Raw genomic sequence first — 10,879 nt, 5'->3', positions numbered from 1 at the left:
TGTGCATGTATGTGGTGGGGGAATGGAGGCTAGCGCGCTCGCATTTGGAAACTGTGTGAGGAAAGGGGTCGCTCTTCCCTAGGGAGTGTTTTAGGCAAAAAGAGGGGGCGGATGCCAGGAGGAAAGCGCTCTCTCTGTCTTGCTCCTTGTGTGGGTTGAAGGGGAATCAAGTGGGGGTGTCTGGATGGGGGGTAGGGGGCTCTGGATTGTGCGGGGGTCGAAGTGGTTGGGTGTCGGGAGGGAGGGCTGCTTGTGCCGGGGGGCGGGGGCGGGGGCGGGGATTCGGCGCGTGTATGTAAAGGTGCAGCCCGTGTGCGAGGGGCTGGGTGCGCGCGCGGTGTCTGGCCGGGTACGCGCGCGCGCCGCTGCCCGCTCGCTCGCTCGCCTGCCGGGGCTGCTCGGTGGGTTTGACCGGGTAGCAGGCACGGGCAGAGCTGGATTTCGGATCACGTAGAGACCATCGCGGAAACTGCAACGCGGGTCCCGGGGCGGCGGTCGCAGCCCAAGACGCGAGGCTTTAGAGGTGGGTGAATTTCCAGCGGGGTCTAAGCGAGCTGCACAGGCAGAAGCGCAGCTTGTTCCCGGCTCCACTCGACAACGATGTGCGCGCGTGTATGTGTCTGTTCGCGCGAGCGCGCGCGCCGCGGGGGGCAGGTAGCTTATTATTTTTAGTTTGGGTTGTGTCGGTTTGGGGTCGGCTGAGTGGCCGAAGTGGCCGTGGTGACTAGCCATGACACACTCACGCCTCCCACTTGCTGGCCCACGGCGGCGCGATCGCATGCTCTGAAGACTCAGAGAATCCGGGTGTCCTTAACATCGTTGCTCCCCCGGGCAGCGGGCCGGCGGAGAAAGTGTCGTGGTCTCGGGCTGTTGGCGCTGTCGGGGCCGCTGCACTGGGCTGGGTTTTGTTTTCTGTGCCCACTCGCGGGCACCGTGCACGGACCTGGATCTGGGGCTTCAGGCGGCGGGGCCCCCGGGCTGGTCAGAGATTGCTGGCATCCGGCAAGCCGGGGAATACGAAAGGAGCAGCCGGTGGGTAACTTAAAAGCCCTGCAGAGCCAGGCGGGCGCAGCCAGAGCGACTTTCCGAGGTGCCTAAATGTTGAGCTGATTTCTGGCTTGTTGTGAAGAGGATTATGTTCCCAGGCCATGAGAAGGGGGCGAGCAAAGGGGAGTCTGGGCCGCCACTCGCTGCCGCGCAGCCACGGGGTCATTCCGCCTGTGGTAAACCGGTCCTTGACGCCCCAGTGCCATCTCCCTCGGGGCCTGAGGTGGCCATCTCTTCCTCCTCACCCGCCGTACTCCCGGGTCTAGAGAGGCTGACGGCAACTCCGGCTGCTACCCCGTGTGGGACAGGAGCTCGCCGAGGAATGTGTGCGCAGCAGGGCTGAAGGCCCCCGCGACATCCTGTGTGGCACCCCGCCTCCATCACCCGGCACCCGAGGCTGCTGCTCGGATCTGGGACCTAGGAGGGGGCTGCGTGGCGGCTCCAGGCACCGGGATGCGGCAAAGCATTGCGGTACGCGCTCGCGCCAACATCCCCTCCAGCCGCGTCGCCACCACCGGCCCGAGGTAGCGCACAGGGGGCGGCGGCGGTCGGGTTCCTCCGCGGAACCCCCAACCCTTCCCCACCGTCTCTCTCTCTCTCTCTCTCTCTCTCTCTCTCTCTCACACACACACACACACACACACACTCCTTCAGCTCTGAGCGTGCGAGCCGAGGTTTCCCGGGTCGGCTCTAGAGGAGCCAACTCTGCCTCCCCACCCTCGTCAATCGCCTGCCCCGCAGGCCCTCTCCCTTGGCAGGGGCGCGGAGCTCCAGGCGCGGCACGCTGGTGGATGCCAGATCGGTGGTAGGGCTAGGTTTGTGCAGTCTTGGCAGACTGTGGGAGCAAAGCATCTGAGGGAAATGGAGAGAAAAGGAAGACCGACTGCTCTCAGCAGCCTGAGAGGTGGCTTTTGGTACCCAACAAGTACTTTGAGCGGTTTTTTTTTCTTTTCCTTTTTTGTCTTTCCTAATTTTAAATGTGCATGTGTTAGTGGTACCACGTGAATGTGCAGTTCCTTTGGCTTACATTCAGTGATCCCTTTCACTTTGGAACTCCCTTCTCTGAGGTTTTCTCCCATTCTCCACTTCTGCATGCTCTCTTGCCCTTTCAGTAGCTCACGCCCTCTCCTTCTTGAAGCTGCTTTTCCTCTCCCTTGCCTTCTCCAGCCGCTCCTGGCTTTCTCCGTTTCACAGAGCTGCCTCTGGGAACTTCCTAGCACGTCCTTGTGCCTTTCACCCTCTTGCTACTTAAAGTAGAAATAGGAGGAGGAGGGCAGCTTCTGATGTATTTTCCGAGCTGTTGATGCACCTGGTTCTTGTTTTTGTACTGAATCCGCATAATTCAGATTTTTAAAATTGTTGTTGCTGCTTTTTGTTTGGGGTTTTAGTTTAGTTGCCTTTTGGTTTCTTTATTATTGGGTGTGTAGGGGGGGGTGGTTAGTAAAACGAAATGACTCAAATGAACCAAAATAGCTGTTCAAAACCACATCTTTAACAAGGAAAAAAAAAGATTAACTGAAATTTTATTTTACAATTAAAGTTGATTTGGGTGATGTCATACTTAAGAATTATGACTTCTTTTTGCAATGCCAATCATGCTGTCACGGTGAATAGGGGGAATGCATGTCTATATGGCAGCCAAATAGCATCTCAGCACTGCAGGCTGTATTATGAACCACACTACTTAAAATGCAAATCTTCCTGGGTCGTGGCTAATGGATTGTCTACCTTGAGACCTGTTGGGTTTTATCACTAGCTGATTCCTCGTGGGCAAAATAAACAAAGGAGTTTCTATGTGACACTTCTTTCTTTGCATTCTACCCTCATTGTGTGTTCCTCAGTATTTTATTTATTTAATTAAAATTTTGTGGTAACCATATTGAAATTGCAGCCAGCTTCTCATTCATAATGGAAAAGACTCACATGGATAAAACTGCATCAATAAGATGCACACTGTTTGTTTTTCTTTTCATCTTCTCCATGAAGCAGAAACTCTGTGTGTGTGTGTATATGTGTGTCTGTGTGTATGCAGGATTTAAGGAGTGTGTATGCCGTATTTGAGTAGTTGGCCACAACAGTGGGTTGGTTTCCTAAGCATTGAACTACCAAGAAGTGATTCTTTGTTTACAGCAGAAACATGAAGTGACAATGGGGGGGGGGGGACAGGGGGCACTGATGATTTTAGGACAAAAATGTGCTATACTAATATATCTGGTTCTGCAGATAAAGCTACTTCAAATTGTAGTGTGTGGTCTCCTCTTCCTCAGTAGTGGCAGTCTGTGGTCAAAGTGAAGGAGATAAACATTTGAGCCCAGCATCAACTGGACCTAGATTCAAAATGGCAAATACAGCAGTGGGAGAGGACCAGGTTCTGGGGGTGGAAAGGCTGCCTGTAGATCAGCTAGGTAAGCAGGTTCCTCTCCTGCCTTCAGGAACCCAAAGACAAAAGGCTCTTTTTCCTTCCATTTGGGAGATAACTGACTGGAAACTAAATAGCATTTATTTTATCTGAAAATAAAACATGCACATTCTCTTCTCCATTGTTTTTCTAAAACCCAAAAAGGTTGTCTGTGCTTTGAAGGCAACAGTGTTCAAGATATAACTGATCCATTTACCTATGGGTTGAAGTTAAGGCAAATCTCTTCCAAGGGCGCCTTCCACCCATGTGTTTTAACTATCCCTTCTATAGCAATTCAGTTCTCTCATTGCCACCCTCTGTTGAAAGCTGAGCTCTAATGTCTTCTCTACTAGGCCTGTTTATCTGGTTGAAACCTTGAGAATAGATATCCACCAATTGAAATGCATTTGTGGTGAACACTTGAGGATCTGGGGACGGTTACTTGAGTTGAAAAAAGAAAATGCTTGTGTTCAAGAGCAGAGTTGGTTGGTCTGTGTAGAAAAATATCGTCAGATTGTTAAGGTTTAAGGTTATTAATAATCTCTTTTCCTAGTGTTTATTGTATGTACTGCACATGTAAATTTTTTGTTAACTATATGTGTGGAAATAAAATGTATCTCATTTTTGATGGTTTTTCTTGCTTGACTGAGTGTGATCATTTGGAGTTTTGGATGCCTTAAAAATGCAATGCTAGGAATTACAGTCATGTGTTCACTATGGTATGATTTAAACAGGAATAATTTTTCAAGTAATGACCATTGAAAAAATGTTTTCTTTTTATTTTTTAGATTAATTCTCTTTATTCAGAAGCATAAAGTTGTTTGCTGAGTGCAAGAAGATGTTTCTTTGGCTCTTTCTGATTTTGTCAGCCCTGATTTCTTCGACAAATGCAGATTCTGACATATCAGTGGAAATTTGCAATGTGTGTTCCTGCGTTTCAGTTGAGAATGTGCTCTATGTCAACTGTGAGAAGGTTTCAGTCTACAGACCAAACCAGCTGAAACCACCTTGGTCTAATTTTTACCACCTCAATTTTCAAAACAATTTTTTAAATATCCTCTACCCAAATACATTCTTGAATTTTTCACATGCAGTATCCCTGCATCTGGGAAATAATAAACTGCAGAACATTGAGGGAGGAGCCTTTCTTGGGCTCAGTGCATTAAAGCAGTTGCACTTGAACAACAATGAATTAAAGATTCTCCGAGCTGACACTTTCCTTGGCATAGAGAACTTGGAGTATCTCCAGGCTGACTACAATTTAATCAAGTATATTGAACGAGGAGCCTTCAATAAGCTCCACAAACTGAAGGTTCTCATTATTAATGACAATCTGATTTCATTCCTTCCCGATAATATTTTTCGATTTGCATCTTTGACCCATCTTGACATACGAGGGAACAGAATCCAGAAGCTCCCCTATATCGGAGTTCTGGAACACATTGGCCGTGTTGTTGAATTGCAACTGGAAGATAACCCTTGGAACTGTAGCTGTGATTTGTTGCCTTTAAAAGCTTGGCTGGAGAATATGCCATATAACATTTACATAGGGGAAGCAATCTGTGAAACTCCCAGTGACTTATATGGAAGGCTTTTAAAAGAAACCAACAAACAAGAATTATGTCCCATGGGCACAGGCAGTGATTTTGATGTCCGCATCCTGCCTCCATCTCAGCTGGAAAATGGCTACACCACTCCCAATGGTCACACTACTCAAACATCCTTACATAGATTAGTGACCAAACCACCGAAAACAACGAACCCTTCCAAGATCTCTGGAATTGTGGCAGGCAAATCCCTGTCCAACCGCAATCTCAGTCAGATTGTGTCTTATCAAACAAGGGTGCCTCCTCTTACACCTTGCCCAGCACCTTGCTCTTGCAAAACACACCCTTCAGATTTGGGACTGAGTGTGAACTGTCAAGAGAAAAATATACAGTCCATGTCTGAACTGACACCAAAACCTTTAAATGCCAAGAAGTTGCACGTCAATGGCAATGGCATCAAAGATGTGGATGTTTCCGATTTCACCGAGTTTGAAGGGCTGGATTTGCTCCATTTAGGCAGCAATCAGATTACAGTGATCAAGGGGGATGTATTCCACAATCTTACTAATTTACGCAGGCTGTACCTCAATGGCAATCAGATAGAAAGACTCTATCCTGAAATATTTTCAGGTCTTCATAACCTGCAGTATCTGTATTTGGAATACAATTTGATCAAGGAAATTTTAGCAGGCACCTTTGACTCCATGCCGAATTTACAGTTACTGTACTTGAACAATAATCTCTTAAAGAGCTTGCCTGTTTACATTTTTTCTGGAGCACCCCTTGCCAGACTAAATCTGAGGAACAACAAATTCATGTACTTACCTGTCAGTGGGGTCCTTGATCAACTGCAGTCTCTCACACAGATCGATTTGGAGGGCAACCCGTGGGACTGCACTTGTGACTTGGTGGCATTAAAGCTGTGGCTGGAGAAGCTGAATGAAGGGATTGTTGTGAAAGAACTGAAATGCGAGACACCTGTTCAGTTTGCCAACATTGAACTGAAGTCCCTCAAAAATGAAATCTTATGTCCCAAACTTTTAAACAAGCCATCCGCACCATTCACGAGCCCTGCACCTGCCATTACCTTCACAACCCCATTGGGTCCCATTCGAAGTCCTCCTGGTGGTCCAGTGCCTCTGTCTATTTTGATCTTAAGTATCTTAGTGGTCCTCATTTTAACTGTATTTGTTGCTTTTTGCCTTCTCGTTTTTGTGCTTCGACGCAACAAGAAACCCACCGTGAAGCATGAAGGCTTGGGGAATCCTGAGTGTGGCTCTGTGCAGCTGCAGCTAAGGAAGCATGACCACAAAATCAATAAAAAAGACGGACTGAGCACAGAAGCTTTCATTCCACAAACCATAGAACAGATGAGCAAGAGCCACACCTGTGGCTTGAAAGAGTCGGAAACCGGGTTCATGTTTTCAGATCCACCAGGACAGAAAGTCATTATGAGAAATGTTGCCGACAAGGAGAAAGATTTATTACACGTGGATAGCAGGAAGAGACTGAGCACAATTGATGAGCTGGATGAGTTGTTTCCTAGTAGGGATTCTAATGTGTTTATTCAGAATTTTCTGGAAAGCAAAAAGGAGTACAATAGCATAGGTGTCAGTGGCTTTGAGATCCGCTATCCTGAAAAACAACAAGACAAAAAATCCAAGAAGTCACTGATAGGTGGCAACCACAGTAAAATTGTTGTGGAGCAAAGGAAGAGTGAGTATTTTGAACTGAAGGCAAAACTTCAGAGTTCCCCCGACTACCTACAGGTCCTTGAAGAGCAAACAGCTTTGAACAAGATATAGGTCATGCAATCTTACTTCATGCAGAGGACATTTATTTAATGATGAAAGTGCCTTTTGTTGACTTCTAACTTCCAAATACCATATTATCAATAGGCATAGAGGCAAGTGTTTCCAAGGGTGTATCATTAACTGTAGATGGAGAGATGTGTCGAATAGAAAAGAATTTCCTTAATAGATTTTACTACATAAAACCTATACTGTGGAGTCCTGTGGGGATACTGCAAACTCTATTGCCAAAGGGATGCTTTATACACATAATACACTGAATTTAACCTCAAGAGGCAAGTCTGTTTTGTACCCCAAAGCAAAACCTTCGTCTCTTTGTGCTTAGTAAAGCAAACTCAAGAAAACTGGTACCAGTGTTTGTACCTCAACTGGGTCCTTCATCTTGCACGTAGATTAAGTTGGTGGAACTGGAATAATCCTTTTGATTTGTGGCATTGTAACAACTCTGTGTAAAGATAATCTGAAAAGTAAAAAAAAAAAAAAGCATGCAAAGAGAGAACATTCGATAGTATTTATAAATCGGTAACCTTTATGACCTGCATCTTGAAACCGCTGGATTTATAATGTTCAATTGTGCAAATACTTGTTTAAAATATACCATGCATTACATAACTATAAAATAAATTTCAACACTTTAAGCATTACCTGTCTATACATAAAAACCTAAAAGAAAACAATCAACGTGAGTTACGTAGCATTTGTGGTGATCTAAAGATACGTGATATTTATCAGAATTAAACATGGCTCAAATTAACACTAGAGTTTGTTCTCAGTTATGTGAAATACCCACAATCCTTAAAGGTTGTCCAAAATTAGCAAAGTGCTTACCGTGTGAGCGCACCCAAAGCTATTTTTGTAACATAATTCATATTTATGAAGTACTTTGTATACTAAATAGGAAAATATGTACTCCTTAATATGTATTTAATATGCCTGACTTGTTTTCCTGATCACAGTGAATTTATCAGTAAGTATAAATTTAGACAGAAAAATATACTAAAAGAAACAGAAACTGATGTGTACAGAAATATTCTGGACTTTGTGATCAGGTGTAATTTAAAAACAGAAAAAATACATAAAAACAACTAGTTCTGTGCTATTCTTGTGAATTTAGCATATTATCTTCAGATTTGTTACCAATTGTGCATTTTAAAATAGGTTACTTAGTTTTATAGTATTGTGTCTGGGGCAGTTGTTATTTGCCATCAGTTGTCTTGCTTTTCAGGATTCTATGAGCTTAATTCAAATAGTTTTCACTACAAGTATTTAAAAAAATAATGAGTATATAATAGTATCTTGTATGCATCAGTATCCTGTTCTTTCATCATTCTGACTACTATCAGATAATCTAGTAGAACCGTAAACATCATGGTAATCTTGGCTATCAAAGCCACACTGTAAAATGCTTGCATTGGTCTCAGATGAGTCCACAGTCTGCAATTACAAATGATATGCCCCCGTGTTTGTGTGTGTTGTTAAGTTCTAAGTTAAAATCGGTCAAAGGAATGAATTCTTTGATAATGTGTGAAATCTGATGACTTTTAGGAGAACCTGACTGGCAAAGTGATATCCAGAAACACATTGCCTTCTATCATAAATTATTGTACTAATTAGTAAGATAACCAAGAAGGTAAACATAGACATTCTTCATGATTTTCAAGTGACAGATATTTTGGTGCAGCTTATAAAATGTTATTGTGGTAAAAGTTATAATAGCAGCCCCTTTATTAAGCACTAATTTCAGGGCTTTAGGTGTTGGTTCCAAGTTAAAAACAATTGGCATTCTCAGAGGGGTGTGTGTGTGTGTGTGTGTATGTTTGGGTATATATTCATACATATAGATAATTTGGAGATTTTTTAATAGTAAAATATGTCTCCATATGTATGTGCTGGTGCTCTTAAAACCTTAATGTGTAATTTTAATTTTCATGACAATGTCTGTGAAAACTTTATAAAAACGTAAACAATCCAAACAAATAATTGCTTTCTGATCTTGAAAGAGAAGACAAGATGTGTGCTCAATAGCTTGTTTTCATCTACAATTTCATAAGGACTTACTTTCAGTGTGCCATTACCATGCATGCATGCATTCATGGATTAAAGGGCTCCTAATGCATACTGACAGGATAAAGAAGCAAAGGCTTCAAAGAAAGTGTTTTAGTTTATCCTGTCAATAAAGTATGGATTGAGGAATCTTAAATAGACACTTATGGGAGGAACCAGAAAGCTCCATCCATGATCTAGGGATGATAGGTCATTGGAATGATGCCTTTTATTCAGTGCGGTGATGCTTTGAAGATATTTCAAAGTTTCTGCAGAATTGTCAATGGAAAGAGTACCTGCTGCTGTCTCAAAGCTTGCTGTAGTATATCGACTATCTCATACTCATTTGATGAAAGGTATAAAAGTTTAACTTTTTTAAAAAAATAATTTAAGTCTCTGTGGTTATTTGGAGATTCTAATTGTAAAGGAAAGTAACAAATCCTTGGTTAAGGCTGATGTATTTTCCTTAACTGAAGTCATTGTGCCTACATTATACACTGTATACTATGTTGCACCTGTGTCTCATTAGTTCTACTTGTACATTTTATAATGCAGTTAGGTATAAGTTCTGAGTTGAATACAACAGTGGTTAAAATACTGTATCTACATTTTGTTGGTTTCAACTATAATTTTGATGTTAACTTAACCCCTTTAGGTTTGGTATGTAGGTCAGTATTGTATTTTTAGTAGAAGTTTAATGCAAATCTTGAAAATCCAAGAAGTTTTCATTTCTACGTTGGTCTCAGATATCACAGACTTCTTGGTATTACAATCATGTATACAAACTGCTTTAGAATGATTACTGAGAAAGTTAGATCTTATGAAATCAGTGAAGGGGTTGAGATAATATATTGTGTCCATGTAATATAAATCAAGTTTTAAATTATTTTTTTATGAAATCAATAAAGATGATTCAATTCTTTAAAAGTAAATCTTTGCGTAATTTTATGAGAAAGCAGCTATTAAAATACAGTGATTGAGTCTATCAGGTAATTTATATTCTATATTTAGTTTTCCATTCTAAATAATATACTGAATAAATATATTAACTAGAAAAAATTTAAGACCATCTTTTCTTTGTTGCTTTTTTAAAGCATTTAATGTTTTTAAGCCATAATGATGCATAAATTGTACAGGGCATGGCCTCATGACTAACATCAATCAACAGGTATTTCCCAAATAACAGAACACACCTAGAAATGTGTAGTGATAATGTTGATTTCTATCTTTTGCATGACTTGTACATTGACATTGTATGAAATGAGCACAGTGAGTTATTTTTTGTTGTTATCATTGTCACATCCAAAGATGGGGAGAAAATATATTAAGAATGTATTTATAATCACTATTTTGAAATAAAGTAAACACATTGTATTGTTTTTAACCTGATTTGATTATGATTATTTTAGGTTAGTTTATAAGACAAAAATCAAGTAATGCTATAAAAGTATTGTAAATCAGAGAAAGGAATTGTTCTAATGAATTTTGTTTGCTTTTAATAACATTCAAGGTATTAGAGAAAACTTATTAAATGCCATTTTTATGAAAGTACTAATAAAATTGTTTGCTACAATGGTATTTCTGAAGCCACAGTTTGTTAAACATTTCTCTTTCCATTATTTTCAGAAGAAATAATAACTGAAGTGATTATTTCACCAAACATGAGGGTAGGATATATAGCTTTATAAAACTGTGTGAATCGAAACTGATTGTTAAGTCTCTGTTAAAAGATTTTCTTTTTTTCTCTTTTTCTTTTCAAAACATCTTTGCAATCTGTGTTCCTTCCCACTGGCAGCTCATTTGGAGAAGAGTCAGATGGTACCAAGTCAACATGCTTTGATTTTTGCTCATTCTTATTAATCAGTTGGAATTTGATACAACTTTAGATAAGCAAATATAGTATTCAATTTTAACTCTCTATTCAAGTACTTTTAGAAAAACTTTAAGGCTTCTATATTCCATGGCCAGCTTAACTGTTTGCAGGTTAGTTACCCATTTATGAAGCAAATTATGGTTTTTCTTCTGTTCTTTTA

The 10,879-nt window shown here is 41.6% G+C and overlaps 1 protein-coding gene across 1 annotated transcript; it reads left to right on the top strand.

Moving 5' to 3' along the window:
• The first annotated feature begins 318 nt into the window (after nucleotides 1-318).
• SLITRK4 (SLIT and NTRK like family member 4) lies at nucleotides 319-10,424 on the top strand. Its single transcript, XM_008273445.5, has 2 exons — nucleotides 319-523; nucleotides 4,234-10,424. The coding sequence occupies exon 2, from the start codon at nucleotides 4,284-4,286 to the stop codon at nucleotides 6,795-6,797; it is 2,514 nt and encodes an 837-aa protein (XP_008271667.1). The 5' UTR covers nucleotides 319-523; nucleotides 4,234-4,283; the 3' UTR covers nucleotides 6,798-10,424.
• The last annotated feature ends 455 nt before the right edge of the window (nucleotides 10,425-10,879 follow it).

The sequence above is a fragment of the Oryctolagus cuniculus genome, chromosome X (assembly GCF_051225735.1).
Source record: "Oryctolagus cuniculus isolate XC-2025 breed Fujian yellow rabbit chromosome X, ASM5122573v1, whole genome shotgun sequence".
In the NCBI taxonomy this organism is placed as follows: domain Eukaryota; kingdom Metazoa; phylum Chordata; class Mammalia; order Lagomorpha; family Leporidae; genus Oryctolagus; species Oryctolagus cuniculus.
Note: the sequence above shows the minus strand (reverse complement) of the source record. Positions and strands in the feature narration are given on the sequence as shown.

Coding starts and splice junctions, on each gene's coding strand:
- SLITRK4 (XM_008273445.5), top strand. CDS start 4,284: ATGTTTCTTTGGCTCTTTCTGATTTTGTCAGCCCTGATTTCTTCGACA.